General features: G+C 53.4%; 9 protein-coding genes across 9 annotated transcripts; 4 read left to right on the top strand and 5 right to left on the bottom strand.

Annotated features, from left to right (window-relative positions):
* Window positions 1-1,609: 1,609 nt before the first annotated feature.
* VC83_03080 (uncharacterized protein) lies at window positions 1,610-2,061 on the top strand (the record flags this gene model as incomplete). Its single annotated transcript, XM_024466729.1, has 2 exons — window positions 1,610-1,667; window positions 1,727-2,061. The coding sequence occupies 2 exons, from the start codon at window positions 1,610-1,612 to the stop codon at window positions 2,059-2,061; spliced, it is 393 nt and encodes a 130-aa protein (XP_024325266.1).
* A 493-nt stretch (window positions 2,062-2,554) lies between these two features.
* VC83_03079 (uncharacterized protein) lies at window positions 2,555-2,881 on the bottom strand (the record flags this gene model as incomplete). Its single annotated transcript, XM_024466728.1, has 1 exon — window positions 2,555-2,881. One exon carries the CDS (start codon window positions 2,879-2,881, stop codon window positions 2,555-2,557), a length of 327 nt encoding a protein of 108 aa, XP_024325170.1.
* A 613-nt stretch (window positions 2,882-3,494) lies between these two features.
* Window positions 3,495-4,809, bottom strand: VC83_03078 (uncharacterized protein; the record flags this gene model as incomplete). The annotated part of the gene is made up of 2 exons (XM_024466727.1): window positions 4,581-4,809; window positions 3,495-4,464 (listed from the first exon to the last, which is right to left on the bottom strand). The coding sequence occupies exon 2, from the start codon at window positions 4,146-4,148 to the stop codon at window positions 3,495-3,497; it is 654 nt and encodes a 217-aa protein (XP_024325171.1). The 5' UTR covers window positions 4,149-4,464; window positions 4,581-4,809.
* A 273-nt stretch (window positions 4,810-5,082) lies between these two features.
* On the top strand, window positions 5,083-5,732 carry TFB5 (TFIIH complex subunit tfb5). Its single transcript, XM_024466726.1, has 3 exons — window positions 5,083-5,209; window positions 5,278-5,426; window positions 5,485-5,732. The coding sequence occupies exons 1-3, from the start codon at window positions 5,191-5,193 to the stop codon at window positions 5,530-5,532; spliced, it is 216 nt and encodes a 71-aa protein (XP_024325166.1). The 5' UTR covers window positions 5,083-5,190; the 3' UTR covers window positions 5,533-5,732.
* On the bottom strand, window positions 5,733-9,309 carry VC83_03076 (uncharacterized protein). Its single transcript, XM_024466725.1, has one exon. It carries the CDS (start codon window positions 8,715-8,717, stop codon window positions 5,772-5,774), a length of 2,946 nt encoding a protein of 981 aa, XP_024325167.1. The 5' UTR covers window positions 8,718-9,309; the 3' UTR covers window positions 5,733-5,771.
* Window positions 9,310-9,997: 688 nt separating this feature from the next.
* On the top strand, window positions 9,998-11,123 carry VC83_03075 (uncharacterized protein). Its single transcript, XM_024466724.1, has 3 exons — window positions 9,998-10,437; window positions 10,490-10,873; window positions 10,924-11,123. Exons 1-3 carry the CDS (start codon window positions 10,080-10,082, stop codon window positions 11,031-11,033), a joined length of 852 nt encoding a protein of 283 aa, XP_024325164.1. The 5' UTR covers window positions 9,998-10,079; the 3' UTR covers window positions 11,034-11,123.
* A 27-nt stretch (window positions 11,124-11,150) lies between these two features.
* VC83_03074 (uncharacterized protein) lies at window positions 11,151-11,916 on the bottom strand (the record flags this gene model as incomplete). The annotated part of the gene is made up of 2 exons (XM_024466723.1): window positions 11,151-11,726; window positions 11,857-11,916. The coding sequence occupies 2 exons, from the start codon at window positions 11,914-11,916 to the stop codon at window positions 11,151-11,153; spliced, it is 636 nt and encodes a 211-aa protein (XP_024325165.1).
* On the top strand, window positions 11,403-12,528 carry VC83_03073 (uncharacterized protein). Its single transcript, XM_024466722.1, has 2 exons — window positions 11,403-12,193; window positions 12,247-12,528. The coding sequence occupies exons 1-2, from the start codon at window positions 11,736-11,738 to the stop codon at window positions 12,311-12,313; spliced, it is 525 nt and encodes a 174-aa protein (XP_024325439.1). The 5' UTR covers window positions 11,403-11,735; the 3' UTR covers window positions 12,314-12,528.
* On the bottom strand, window positions 12,529-13,928 carry VC83_03072 (uncharacterized protein; the record flags this gene model as incomplete). Its single annotated transcript, XM_024466721.1, has 2 exons — window positions 12,529-13,349; window positions 13,400-13,928. The coding sequence occupies 2 exons, from the start codon at window positions 13,926-13,928 to the stop codon at window positions 12,712-12,714; spliced, it is 1,167 nt and encodes a 388-aa protein (XP_024325440.1). The 3' UTR covers window positions 12,529-12,711.
* Window positions 13,929-13,950: the final 22 nt, after the last annotated feature.

The raw sequence follows: 13,950 nt of genomic DNA, 5'->3' as shown, positions 1-13,950 counted from the left end.
TGATCGTGCCTCTGTCACTTGCTTCAACTGCAACGAGACTGGTCATCGTATGCGTGATTGTAAGTTGATTGAACTTCATTACCTTGTACAAATCTCTAACTTTCGATGCAGGCCACAAGCCCCGTGAGGATCGTTTCGCCTGCCGCAACTGCAAGTATGTCTCCCACCTCCCTGAACCTCTCAAGGTGCATAAACTGACAAGTCCACAGGCAATCCGGCCATAGTTCCAAGGAGTGTAAGTTGTCGGAGGTCTAAATATGGTTTGGATATAACTGAAGATTTCTAGGTACCGAGCCTCGCTCTGCTGAGGGTGTCGAGTGCAAGAACTGCAACGAGAGTATGCCATTTCCATCCGATAGTTTAATTTCCTACTGACATGTTTGTAGTGGGCCATTTCTCGCGCGACTGCCCAACCGGTGGCGGTGGTGGCGGAGCCTGCCACAACTGCGGTCAAGAGGGCCATCGTTCCAAGGATTGTAAGTTCTCTTTGAAATAATAAACCCGTATACCTTACTGATCCCGACAGGCACTGAACCACGCGTTCCAACTTGCCGCAACTGCGATGAGAAGGGTCACATTTCCAAGGAGTGCCCCAAGCCCCGTGACTGTAAGCTCGCCTTACCTATTATCATCAACAATAGATCGTACTAACAACCACTCCCAGACTCTCGCATCCAATGCTCCAACTGCCAGCAGAGTAAGCAAACCCTCTTCTATCAAAACACACAACTAACAACCCACCAGTGGGTCACACCAAGGTTCGCTGCAAGGAGCCCGTTGCCGAGTTGCCCGAGGCCGGTGGTGGAGACTTCGGCGGCGGCGGTTTCGGAGACTCTGGCGGCTTCGGCGATTCCGGTGGTGGCTTCGGCGCCTCCGACGCTCCCAAGGGCGGCGCTGCCCCTGCCTCTGCCTCCTTCGGGGATGGCTTTGGCTCTGGATCCGGCGGCTTTGGCAACGATGATGGCTTCAGTGCTCCAGCCGCTCCCGTTGCCGTTTCCACCAATGCTGGATTTGGTAGCGCAGCTCCGGCTCCAGTTGCTGCCCCAGTTGCTGGTGGTGGTGATGATGATGGATGGTAAATGCATCATGATGAACTGTCTCTCACAGCTTGCGGCGTTTGGTCATGGGTAATTTGTTCAGTCAAAATGGTGCTCGGTACGTCTGGTGCACTTTGGAACAGGTTTTCTGTGTTTGTGGCGTTTAGCTGGGTAATGGAGGCGGGTTTTATCAGCGCATCAGGATTTATCAGCGCATCAGGGGGTCGTGGTTGGATCTGGGTGCAGGACAGCATATGTGGAATCTTGTGTTCAGGATCTTGACTGAGGGCCAGGATCTTGACTGAGGGCGGCACTGATGTATGCGGAAGATTAGGCGTACATTGCAGAAAGTAAATCAACGGATTCATAAAACCTAAGACTTTATGTGACTTAAGTGCTTTGTATGATTTTAAGATCAACATGGCCACCTTTGCCCCCATACCTTATGAATATGTGCCAACTGCCTCGCGTCCTCGGGGCGCGAACGCTCGCCGCAAACCTATCCCAGAGAAATCCAGCATCCTCAACGACCACTCTCCCGCCAAGCAGATGGGAGTCGCACTCGACGCTCCATGCCAGAAGTAGGCGCAGCAGCTGATGAGAATGGGAGCGGCATGCCCGGAGATCAAGGTATTTGAGAGACCTAAATGCCAGCTGTAGCAAGCATGACTAACTTTTGGGAATTTAAGTTGAGAGTAGCATTGCATATTTCGGTAACGGTGGCGATTATGACGACTTCCCCATAATCGAGGAGCTTTTGCACACCAAACTACAGAAGGTGGGCTTTAGCGTGGGGAAACCAGGTAAAGAACACATCAGAGGAGCTGTGGAAGAATGTTTAGGGGAGGTCAGGTCTATCGACCAAAGCACGTCAGCATTGAGCGTCAGTGGGGAAGGAGGACGGCAGAGCTTACGCTTCCTTCTCGCCGAGAAACTGCTTTGTGAACTCACATGTAAACTCGATCAGGGTCCGTGGGGCCCGTCCTCTGGGTCCTGGAGCAGACTCACAGCGATGTGGCGGTAGCTGAGATCGAGGTTGGCTTGCGGCCGGTTCCCAGAGAAGCCAGCAAGCTGGAGGAAGAGGGCGATGGCGATGGCGATGGCGATGCGGTGCCGGCCGTGTGTGTACCTCTTCGTGGTGGTTAGGTTGGTCTGGGGGATCGTCGAGAGAGCCTCCACGTCTATAACCGCCTTCTCACGCTTCTCCCTCATGAGGTGGTGCTTCTTTGCTACCTTCCAGAGAATCTAGACGTAGATCTGTGAGCCTTTCAAATGCAGATTTGCGGGACAGGGTGGGGGGAGGGGAGACACTTACCCGATTCACCTTGCGGTTGAACCCTTTATCGCCCTCCTCGATTTTGTTACTAGTCGCCGTCTCGCAGACCAGTCGAAGGTTCTTATAACGTTCTAACTCTGACTTGACGCCTTTCACCCTCCTCCCACCCTTTCCACGACGTTGGTTCAGCAACCAATTGAAGAAGTGTCGCATCGACTGAATAGGATCCTTTTTGACATAGTTACAATACTTGTAAGTTAGTCAAGTTAGCGATACGAGTGCAGGGAGACGGCAGGTGAAGGGATAGAGGCTGACGGTAAAATCGTTGCTCGATGCCGTCGATGAGACGAAGACTATTGTCCTTGTAGTCCTCAATCTCATCGTCAGACTCGGAATCATTCTCTTGATGAAGGTAGTACTCTAGAGGGTGGCCATCCATATCGGTGTCAACATCCGTCGGATTAGTATCGGAGTCGCCGCCCCGAACTTTATCCTCCACATCGAAGCAGCTCTCGCAGTCTGACACATCGCTGCTAGAGGAGCTTCGTGGGGGCTGGTGACGCTGCATATCAAATTGATTCAAGGAAGACGACGACAACGACGGTCTTGGTGATCAGAAGAGAGAGTAGGAGATGTTAGGAGGAGCCTGTCCCAAAGGAACTTTATTGTGGAAGAGAAAGAAACGGGAGCGAGAAGAGGGGATTGAGCTTGGAGATTTGGTGGGAAGGAAAGGGAGGGTGGACAAAGGAATATAAGGAAAGCCATCGTTAGTCACAAGGGGCTGGAGGGCACCCATATTCTTATGGCCAAAACGGCTGCTTCAAAGTCGAAGACGAGAAGCTGTTTCCCACCTTCAACCTACCTCGCTCTGGTTTTGATGTTCCTCCGTCGCTCGACTAGGTCCGGGTCTCTTTGCTATCAGGCACCCAAGCGTTAGAGCAGCGTGAGATTTTGGCAACCCGGCTGCACAAAGCAGCGCCCAAAGCAGCTGAAAACAGCAGCCAGTTTGCTGCAAAGTAGTTAAATTGGGTAAATTATTTCACTGTATACATTAATATTCATTACTCATAGCTAAACTCACATAGCTATCTAAAACCTTAACATAACTTATCTAAGTCTAAATCTAAGTCTAAATCCCCTTTATCCGCCCAGACTCCTTAACCCCTCCCTTCCCAACCCCCCTAAGCACTCTCCCTCCTCCTCTCCTCCTCCAAGTCCCTCTCCCCCCTTCTCCCCCCCCTCCAATCCCCCTCACTCCCCCTCCTAGCCACCCTCTCCGGAACCCTCAACCCCTCCCCCTCACTCCTCCTCAACCCAACCTCATCCACCGTCCCCCCCACCACCCCAACTCCCGCACCCCCACAAACCTCCTCATAAGCCGGCAACCCCGCATCCCCCCGTCCCTCCTTCCACTCCCCCACATAAGGCGGCGGCGCCCGCCCCACCTCATCAACATCCAACTCCCAATCCGCATCCTCATCCACGACCCTCCGTCTCGTCGGCAACCTCAGTAGCCTCGCGAACCTCCATCCCCGCGGCGGCAATGGCGTCGAAGGGGAGAGGGTGCGCGGGTGCTGAGAGCCGGTGAGTGCTTCGACGTCGAGAGCCAGGGCGCGGACGCCGGCGTGCCGGGCGGCGAGGGCGCGGGCGCGGTGACGGCGAGAGATGAGGTAGAAGGTTATGAGGAAGAGGAGGAGGGCGAGGAGGAGGAGGAAGAGGTAGGTTGAGGGGTGGGTGGAGGAGGGGGTTGAGGTGCTGGGGGCGAGGGAGAGCGTTGGTTTGGCGGGGGTGGTGGTTGTTTGGGGGAAGACGGCTGGGGGTATGGGGTTAGACATTTTGTGGTTGTGGTGGTGGTGGTATGTGAGGTTCGTGTGTGTGTGTTATGTCAATGTGAGTGAGGAGATGGCTCTTCGAGTATAAGAATGTCGAGATATTCGAGTCCTTCGATCTTAGGGATATATTCGAGTCTTATCCCCTTCCAAACTGAGAAAGCTGCCGAAGTTGTATATCCTTAATTCTCCCAACTCCCGCACAGAAAAGGTGATGCTTGTAAATGTTTGTCGAACAACAGCGTTCAGTGCACCATACCCAGCTCCAACATGATAAATCGGCTGGCGCAAAGGATACGCGTGGTATGTTTGTTTTTGTGTCCTGCCAAACAAGTTGTAAGTGTAATCCGTTATGGTAATCGAGAGGAGGGTTTGATAGATGACGACGAGAAAGGTGCGTGGGGAGCTGTAAGGGGTTGCACAGGGTCCATTACTCACCACGGGACGCGCTATGTTAGGGGATTCTGTACTTAGTGTAATGGATTATACAGTACAGCCTTTTGTTCGTGTTGAATATATGCTGTAGATTCGTATATGAAGCTGTATGCGTTGGCGTTGGTATATAAAAATATATGCCGACCAGACCCTTATTAAATAAACCAGTATAAATCCTCACAATTGAAATAACAGAGATCCTATACCCATAAACAAGATTCCCCTCTCAAGCTCCCCTATCGCCCTCCCCCTTCCCCCCTTCTAACTACCGAACCCCCCGAAGACGTAATCCCCCATAGCCCATGAGGTCAGTCTCAACCTACCAGACCACATAAACAGTACCGGAAGCTACGGATACACCTTGTTCCTTGGCCCATGCTTATCGCATCCACTCGTCCCCACCCCGCTGTGGCCGATAAGCTATGGTGGTCTGTGCGGGTGGGCTAGGCAAGGCTGTAAGGCTGCGATGGGACGTCGGGGATGATTTGACGTCAAGGGCGCTGGAGGGAAGATCTGGGTCAACGACAACGCTGGATGGATTGATGTATTAAATACGTCTACGGGTTAGGTATACAAATCAACACCCTTTTCAACGTCACCAGCTCTCTCCAAAATGCCCCGCGCAATCCGAGGTCCGCCCCCCCCCCATCACTCCCATTTCCCGACCATTCCCTCCCTGACCCAGCACTAACCCACCCAGGCGTCCTCGTCGAATGCGACCCCTCCATCAAAGCCATAATCGTCAAACTCGACAGCGAGCGCAACGACTTCATCGTCGAGGAGCTAGATGACCAGACACTCGTTATCAACGAGGCCAAATTGGGGACGCTGAAGATGATGCTTGAAGACGTGAGTTGGCCGTGCGCAGTGTGTGATGGGGGGCTCTGCTAATGGTGATGATATGTAGAAACTTAAGGAGACGCAGCAGCCGGCGGATGAGTCGGGGTCGGATTAGAGGGGAGTATGGGGTGGGTATGTGGTTGAGGAGTTTGGGAGGGTTCGGGCGGAGATTTTATGGGATGGAAAATAAATGCAGACGACTTTACAGCGGCGATTTGGAGATTGGAGACAGGGAGTTTCATGGACACGAGATAGATTCGTTGGGAAAATCCGAAGAGGATGAACATACAGAAGATAGAATGGATATAAATTCCTCCCACTATAGATCTATGACATGACCCACCTAATGCCTCATTAATACCCTAATCCCAAATCCCAAACCCAAGATCCCTCCTCCAGGGCCACCACCGCCTCCTTAACAGCCCCCAACCCCCCCATACGCCGAAAATACGCTTTCAGCCTCGGAAACTCATCCCCACCGCCCCTCGCAGCCACAATCGCCCTCAGCACAGGCCAAAAAGCAAAATCGGCTATCGATGGCGCTGATCCAGCTATGAACGCATCCTCAGCCGCGTACCTTTCCCACGCGTCTAGGGCGCGCGAGTCGCTCTTGCGGCGCGCGCCCAGGTCGAGGGCGTGGTGGAGGCGTGTGAACAGGCGCGAGTATAGCAGTGGGGTGGGTGCTAGAGAGGGTGCGGCGTAGACCATGTACAGGTAGAGGAAGATGGCAGAGGGCCCCTCGACGGTGGAGAGGCTCAGGTCATTGTCGACGAGCTTCATGACCGGCGCATCTGCCGTCCCCAGACTGGGGTCGACAGGCGCGGCGATACTGCTTGAGGCCCAATCTAGGCCGAGGTGGGCGAGGTATGCTACGATTCCAATATCGACCACGGAGTTGCCGGATAAGAGGAGTTTCCGCGTGTTAGAGATGTGGAGGGCGTCGAAGCCCTGGCCGTAGACCTCGGGCCAGTCAAAGTCGCTGGAACGGTTCTCTGTCCCAAAGGCCTCGATCATCTTCTGAGCTACGGGTGTGGCCCCGTTAACGACGGGGCGCGCGTGGCGCTTGTGTTTGGCGACGGCGCCTTGGCCCCATACTTTGGCTTGGTCTTTGTCGAGGAAGGTGCCGATGAGGCGGAAGGTTAGGGAGATTCGCATTCCGCCGTAGTCGAGCTCTTCGGTGGATTTGTCACGGTCGAGGCGCTTGTCCTGGCGGATACTGTGGAGCCAGCGCATGTTTGTCATGAGGCCCATGCGGCATAGGGAGTTATGAGGGAGTGCGGCTTTGCAAGTTGATCGGGGGTGTTCCTCGTCTGTTTGGAGCTGTTTTCCATCCTTCAGGGTCCTCTTGGTTCTGAAAGTCATGATGCGTTGAGCCCCGAGACTCACATTGGCGATGTAGGTGTCAGGAACGACATCCAGAGTCTTGTCACTGTGTTCTGAGATGTAGTCTATTCCACTACGGTAGAGCTGGATCAGGCAGTGGTTGACTGGGTGACCTAGCTTCTTCTCGACTTCCCGTCGAATGACAGTTACCACGGGAGAGAATCCGAGCAGTGGCGGAGACTCATCTGCTGGGTGTCGATATATAGGGATGCTTCCATCTTTTCCAATCTCACCTTGAACGGCGACCAGCCTCGGAACCTCTCCACCTTGATGAGACATCCTCTGCCACTGTACCTCCGTCTTGACCCTTTCAAATATCCCCGCCTCTTCTTTACTCGGAAGTAGATCAGTAATAATAACTGTGTCGCCCTCACAAATCGGCTCTCCTTCTGTGGAAGTCAAAGATGATTCGTCACTGTCACTGCTCAAAGGTTGCTCCTCTGTCTTCAGGCCATTCTCCTTTGCCGGCGTAGAAGCGGCCACGGCATCCTTGGCAGTGGGAGCAGGTGGAGAAACAACTGGATCTTTCTTTTTTGGCTCATCTTCTTGGGATCGAGGTGGTGGGCTCGGCTTCTCTGGTATCGGCTTGACGCCATTTGACTCATCTTTCGCCTTTTCCTTGCCCTTTCCTGAGGCTTCCGATGGAGCCATAGCAGCAGATGGTGAGGGCGACGCTGCCTCCTTTGATTGCTTTGGATCAACCTTAGCCTTGCTCTCGCTGGACTCGGGCGCTACCCGGTTCGACGTACGGCGACGAATTTTGGTTTTGTTCGGGACACGCCTCTTGATACTAGCTTCAGCTGTTGGTCGGGGTTGCGATACCTCGGGCATCGTCGCATCCGAAGTCGTGGCTTCATTGGGTCCAGGTCCCCCATCACGCTTCACGGCTGAAGTTTGGGTATTAACATCCTTCTGAACAGCCTTTTCGGGGACGGGCTCGGCGATTGAAGATGCTTTCGGGTCACTTCTCAGCTTCAACTTTTCCAGCATCTGGTTAATATTTTCGGTGTCCGGGTTTTGACGTACCGGCCTTTTCGATGCCGTCTTTTCACTTTTAGACGACTGCTTGGACTTTTTCTGAATTTCCTCAATGACGTATGAGCTGGTGGACATATCGCAGCCAGTTGCCTCATCTAGAGACCGTAGAGCTTGGTCATGTCTGGCCTTGTTTCGGTAGCCAAGGCAGTCGTCGACAAGAGTAATTGCGTATCCGTAGCGTGCGGCATCCATTGCCGTTGCAAACACGCTCATATTTGTCAGAGCTCCGCATATAAAAATCTCCGTGACAAACTGGCTCCTCAGAGTCTGTAGTAATAGACTCGGTTTGAACGCAGAGTAGTACGACTTCGTGAAGAACATGTCCTTGGATTGGTCCACCACAGCTTCCAAAGCAGGTACCAGACCAGAATCGGATGCCCTGCCCTTGAGTGACATGTGTTCCTTCCCAGGCTCCAAAGATAGGAAAGCCTCACTTTCTTCCACCGCCTCCTCTGGCTCATCGGGTGTATTTTTATCATCCACCTCAATCGGCCCTGCCCCTTCCAAATCGAGATCCGCAGAAGCTTCAGTATCAAGCTTCTCCATCATCGCTTGCAATTTTTTGGAACCTCGTAATGAGTGTCTGGCGGGAGATGGCTTCGGAGGCCGTATCACGACCTCGTCGTCGGTGATAACATTTTCGCATCGACTTGTGCCATCATTTATAGGACGGGCTTGCTCGAATTCGCTTTTAACCCAAATGACTGTGCCGGATTGTCGAAAAACGGGGACCAGTTTGGCTACATGGTCGGCGAGAGTCGGTGGTAGTTCGACGGGTGTTATCCCTCCTGGTGCAACGAGGTTCTTTTGGAGGTCGAGGACGAGTAGCGCCCGCCGTGTCCGCACGAACGGCACGTCGCCCTCATTGATCTTAAACATATCGTCGTGCTACTTCATGCGCACGCACGATCAACTCCCCCCTGGATTGTATATAGCTGAAGAATGTGTTGTGGTTGGTGGAGTGGCTCGAGAATGCGGTCTGGAGGTTGGCCAACAGTGGCGGGTGGGTGTTGAGTGGGCGAGATCGGTATGCACTGCACTGGGGATCCTCCAGATCTGTGTTACGATAAAACTGCGAAATACAGTGGGGTTCTGCAGGTCGCCATATTATATATATATGTATGTAGGGCGGTTAAAGACAAAAGATCTTCCTGCCTTTCCGCGTCCGCGTTCGCAAGTCAGCAGACGTCGTGCTGTATGTAGGTAAGAGTAATGTATGATGTATGAAAATTGTGAAGTTTTGGGGTTATTGAAACCATGTGGGTAGGATATTACCGATAGACAAGGGCTGTGCGGAGACAGATTCCTGTAAGAACGTGCGTGTAAGGATTTGGCACGTACGGGAGTTGTTCTAGCAGATATCTCACAGATGACTCTTGCAGTATGGAAGGCGGGGAGGAGGAGAGGGGAGATGGAGAGGGGAGGGGAGAGGGGAGAGGAGAGGAGAGGGGACAGAGAGGGGACAGAGAGGGGACAGAGAGGGGAGTTGTTAGTGTTGGCGGCGGATACAGGCGCCGTAAACGCGTGAGACTGGCAGGCCATGTAGTGTGCGTCCAGCTACTCTGCCAACTCACCTACCAGAGTACGGCGCTTCTGTGACATGGACACGGTCAAACTGCTTGAGACATGCATATGGCACACAGATTCCACCCCCCATTCATTCTCAACATATCTCGTTGGCTGGGGAGATCAATTAGCAGCACCGACACCAACCCCCCCCTTTGAACAGACACAGAAAAGCAAACATGATATATACGCAATTGTCAGACGGAGAGAAGTAGACAACGTGTCCAGACTCCCGATTGTTGTCAATATCAGCGTTATATCACCAGAATTTGACTATCAAACTCCCTATTGGGATAGTCTCTGCCGTTCTTGGACGGCTGCATCCTCCTGGCCCTGTTACATGACCATGTCTCATTTCATGTTCCTCATTTCATGTTCTTCAAGGGGAAGAGTTTCTGGTTTCATCCAGAAAGCAGTTCGGCATTGGCGTTGGAAGATAAAGAACCACCTATAATACGTCGTTGTCCATTGCACGCCCCGCCAAGGTGCGTGCTACCCAAACTTGCCGAGGCATGATCACAAATTCTGGAAATTCTGGGGTAGCTTCTTGATAGTCTTGGGCCGTTTATGTGGTACTGGTTGAAAAATCCGAACGCATATATTATATCTTATGTACTAATTACCATTCTATTTTTTACCCTCTCCAAATACCCATAATCCCCATATACCGCCGCCATGTCTATCGAAGGATATACCGACCTCAAGTGGTTCCTCGTCACATCTCCCGCCGAGTATGTGGCCCATGTGCAAACCAACCGCCCGGCCAAGTTCAATGCGTACCATGAGCCCATGTGGCTGGAGCTGAACCAGATCTTCAACAAGCTCTCTGTCGACTCCAACGTCCGCGCCGTTGTATTCTCGGGAGCCGGAGATAAGGCATTCACCACTGGGCTCGATGTGCAGGCTGCCAGCCAGGGCGGCGTCTTGGGTGGCGGCGAGAACAAATTAGATATTGCTCGCCAATCCGTGCAGATCCGTCGCCATGTCGAGGAGTTCCAGAACTGCATCTCTTCTTTGGAGAAGTGCGAGAAGCGTACGTTATTCCTTCTTGATCGTTTAAGGAGCCGTTACTGATCATGGCACAGCGGTGATTGCGGCTATACACGGCTATGCGTTCGGTCTCGCCATTGATCTGTCTTGCTGCGCGGATATCCGTATTGCCTCAAAAGACGCAAAGTTCTCTGTTAAGGAGGTCGACATCGGTCTTGCCGCAGACATCGGCACCCTTGCCAGACTGCCAAAGATCGTCGGTAACCACAGCTGGGTCAAGGAGGTGACATTGACGGCCCGTATCTTTACCGCCGAGGAGGCACGCCAGGTGGGATTTGTGAGCCACGTTGAGGAGAACAAGGAGAAGGCAGTCCAGAAGGCCGTCGGATTGGCCACCCTGATCGCCTCGAAGAGCCCCATCGCTGTCCAGGGCACCAAGGAGCTCCTGAACCACGCGAGAGAGAACACCACTGCTGCGAGTAAGTCACATATCCCCCTCCATTTTGAGGGCATTCACTAACTATGATAGCTCTCCGTTACACTGGAGTCTGGAACTCCGCTGCTTTACACACCGACGACGTCAAGGCCGCTCTTCTTTCTGGGATCAAGAAGACGAAGCCTACATTCTCGAAGTTGTAGTTGGCGAAAATCTGCAATTATATCGCAATGTATCTGTGTCTGAGTATATACCGCAACGATTAGGAGGAAGCTACAATAAGCAAATGAACATATTATCTTCAAAACTATCTCGCAGCTCTACTCCTCCAACCACCTAAACTCCCCATAATCGCTCTCCGCCCGCCACCCGCTCCCCTCCACCACCATCTGCCTCTCTCCCCTCTCCCTCATCGCCTCCTCAACACTAATCCCCCCTCCAAACCCCTCCACCCCCACCCCCCTCTGCACCCTCATCCAACCCCTCCAACACCCCACTACATCCGCCTCCTTCCCCCCCTCCCCACCACTCACAACCCGCACCCCCAGCTCCCTCCCCTTACTCCCATGCTCCCCATAAACCAACCACCTCCTCCCCTCCTCTAGACACCTCTCCACCCCCTCCTTCCCCGTCCTAACCACATACACATGCCTCAACTCCTCCTCCGAGCAACTCAACCGCGTAACATCAAACCGCCCATCCACATCTACCACCAGCGCGACACCTGACCGCGGCGCCGAAACAGCGGTAGACACGATATGATACAACAGCGCCTTGTAGCGCCCACACACGTACAGCTGCCCCCCGCGCCGATCCCAGATCTCGTCAAGCTCTGGGATACCCAGGCGGCCGGGCGCGATGGTGGGGGGTTGTAGGGATTTGAGGTCGCGGAAGAGCTGGTTGTGATGTCAGCCTTGCGCGTTATCGATAACGGACTCGTGCGACAACTTCGCATCACCACCACCACCACCGCGGCGGGAACGAAAATCGGAAAAGAGAGCAAGGAAAGGGAAAGGGTGTACATACCTCATCAAGCGTGCCGACTTCGATTTCGCCTAGCAACCGCGCTCCCTGCGCCATCGCCATCGTTACAACCTACCTTCCTATCCACTGTCTCCGGCGACAGCACCAGCACCATCAAAATGGCACCCCCCGTCGAGACCTGGAGCGCGGCCGAGCTGCCCACGCGCGTGATGGGCGACGTGAACGGAAAGCGCCGGAAAGGGATTGAGGGACTGAAGCTGGAAGAATGCGAGATGCTGGAGATACTGCAGTATTCGTGTGGTATCCAGGGTTACGGAAAGGGGGAGATGACGAGGGAGTCGATTGTGCAGTGTACGACTATTTCGAGGTTGTTTAGGAGGTGAGTTGATGGTGCGGTTGGGGGTAGAATGGGATGTGTGCTGATGATTGTAGGTGTCAGGATCGGAATGGGAGTTTTTTGGTTGAGACGACGGCGTGGGAGGGGGAGAAGAAGAAGTGAGGTTGTGGAGTTGGGGGGGCTGCGGGAGTTTATATGGAGATTTGGCGCAGGTGGGAGGTTTGGGCGATTCGGTGTTTATGGAGTTGGCTGGAGTTACTGTGCTTCAGTTACTGGGTTCAAGTTTCAAGATGGATATCACACAGCAATAACAGCGACTCTTTTACAGATGATACACAAGAGATCCTCAGACCTTTTATTTGTTGATAATGTGGGATATAGCCATATCGCCGATGACAATTCCCATTCCGAATCCCATTGCCATCCGTTCCTGACACCTCGAATCTTTGTAACCAGTCACATTCCCTATTAGTCTTTCTCTGAACGCCTCGCTATGCTTCAAATCCCAGAGCGCCACCCACAATCCCAAAATCGCTCCCCACGAACCCATCCCACGCAAACTAATTCTTGGCCATTGTTGTAGACTGCCTGCCGTATTTCCTTCCAGCATCGATTAAAATACCCCTCTCAGACCCGTCTAGCTCAGGCTTCGCGGCGGCGGTTTGCACAGTGTTTAACTTGAGATCTTGCATAGCCAGATCCCACAGATCATGCCTGTGCTTCTTCGCAGGGCTCTTGAAAAGTGCCTTCCTGACGCCCTTCTGGTCTCCAACCTTACCAACGCCAACTAGGCGTCGCAAAGCCTCTTCTCCGTGTCTTGATGCCTCGGTCGCCTTCTCTCGGATCTTTCTCGGGTCAGTCTCCCGGTCTGGCATGACCTCAGTTGCTTTGTATGTGTGTTTGCTGGGGAAAGCCGGGAACTGCTTTGGTATAAATGGTTTCGTGAGCTTATCCACCGCGCCACTGAGCTCCTGGCCGAGAAGTTCGGGGATGACTTGGACGTCTTGTATCTCTGGCTCTTGAGCTTCGAAGACAAGTTGGGTCTTAGATCGAGGGACGGGAGGTTTGAGATGGGGTCTGAGTAGACTGTCTGTGAGCCCATGCCGTCGAAGGGCATATTCGTAATCGAGAGGTATAGGTTGGGCTCGGCGGCAGGAGAGCATCGATTCAGTCACGTAGGAGAGGAACTTGTCGGCATCTAAATGGACGTTAGTGATGTGCTTGCTCAATGCAAACCAGGGCACATACATGCGCTAGCCTGGGCGCATATGCTCTCCAAGGCCTCTTTTGATGCGCCATCAAATCCGACGTGGTTTAGGATCAACGCAGCAGACCGCTCGAGGAGGTATTGCGGCTGCTCGGCGAAGAGAGGTTTCGAGTATGGTACGGCGGTGATGAGATCGTCCCATGAGGTGCTTGGTGGTTCGACGGTGACTGTGATTGCTTCCTCTGCCTCTGCAGTGCGCAGCCTTTTTGCAGCTGGCTCTTCAGATGGCCTGCGTGCTGTCTGGGTGGAGCTGGACCGTTTTCTTGATGGTAGAGAAGGCGCATCTGGAGAGTTTGTGTCTTGTATCCCGTCGTTGGCTACGGAGTGTGGCCGTGACGCAGGTATCGAATTCGGGCTTATAGGCCTTTTTGGAATATCCGGTTCCTCCATCCCAAGAATCCGAGTTGTCGCATGTGCTTCCACACCATATCCTCCTCGTGAGTGGTAGTTGTGAATCTGAGGTCCGGGCCTGGAGAGCTGGTCGCGACGCGACGCTGATTGGCCCGGCATCCTCAGGCTCAACATTCTCGCC

This window comes from Pseudogymnoascus destructans (assembly GCF_001641265.1).
Source record: "Pseudogymnoascus destructans isolate 20631-21 unplaced genomic scaffold scaffold_7, whole genome shotgun sequence".
Lineage (NCBI taxonomy): Eukaryota > Fungi > Ascomycota > Leotiomycetes > Thelebolales > Thelebolaceae > Pseudogymnoascus > Pseudogymnoascus destructans.
The sequence above is the reverse complement of the archived record's forward strand: the minus strand, read 5'-3'. Positions and strand labels throughout refer to the sequence as shown.

Excerpts from the sequence above, each read along its gene's own strand:
- TFB5 (XM_024466726.1), top strand. Across the intron at positions 5,427-5,484 it reads TGAAGATGATGCTTGAAGAC|AAACTTAAGGAGACGCAGCA; the intron begins GTGAGTTGGCCG and ends GATGATATGTAG.
- VC83_03073 (XM_024466722.1), top strand. The coding sequence starts at position 11,736 with ATGTCAGCCTTGCGCGTTATCGATAACGGACTCGTGCGACAACTTCGC. Across the intron at positions 12,194-12,246 it reads ATTTCGAGGTTGTTTAGGAG|GTGTCAGGATCGGAATGGGA; the intron begins GTGAGTTGATGG and ends TGATGATTGTAG.
- VC83_03076 (XM_024466725.1), bottom strand. The coding sequence starts at position 8,717 with ATGTTTAAGATCAATGAGGGCGACGTGCCGTTCGTGCGGACACGGCGG.
- VC83_03075 (XM_024466724.1), top strand. The coding sequence starts at position 10,080 with ATGTCTATCGAAGGATATACCGACCTCAAGTGGTTCCTCGTCACATCT. Across the intron at positions 10,438-10,489 it reads TTTGGAGAAGTGCGAGAAGC|CGGTGATTGCGGCTATACAC; the intron begins GTACGTTATTCC and ends ATCATGGCACAG. Across the intron at positions 10,874-10,923 it reads AGAGAACACCACTGCTGCGA|CTCTCCGTTACACTGGAGTC; the intron begins GTAAGTCACATA and ends TAACTATGATAG.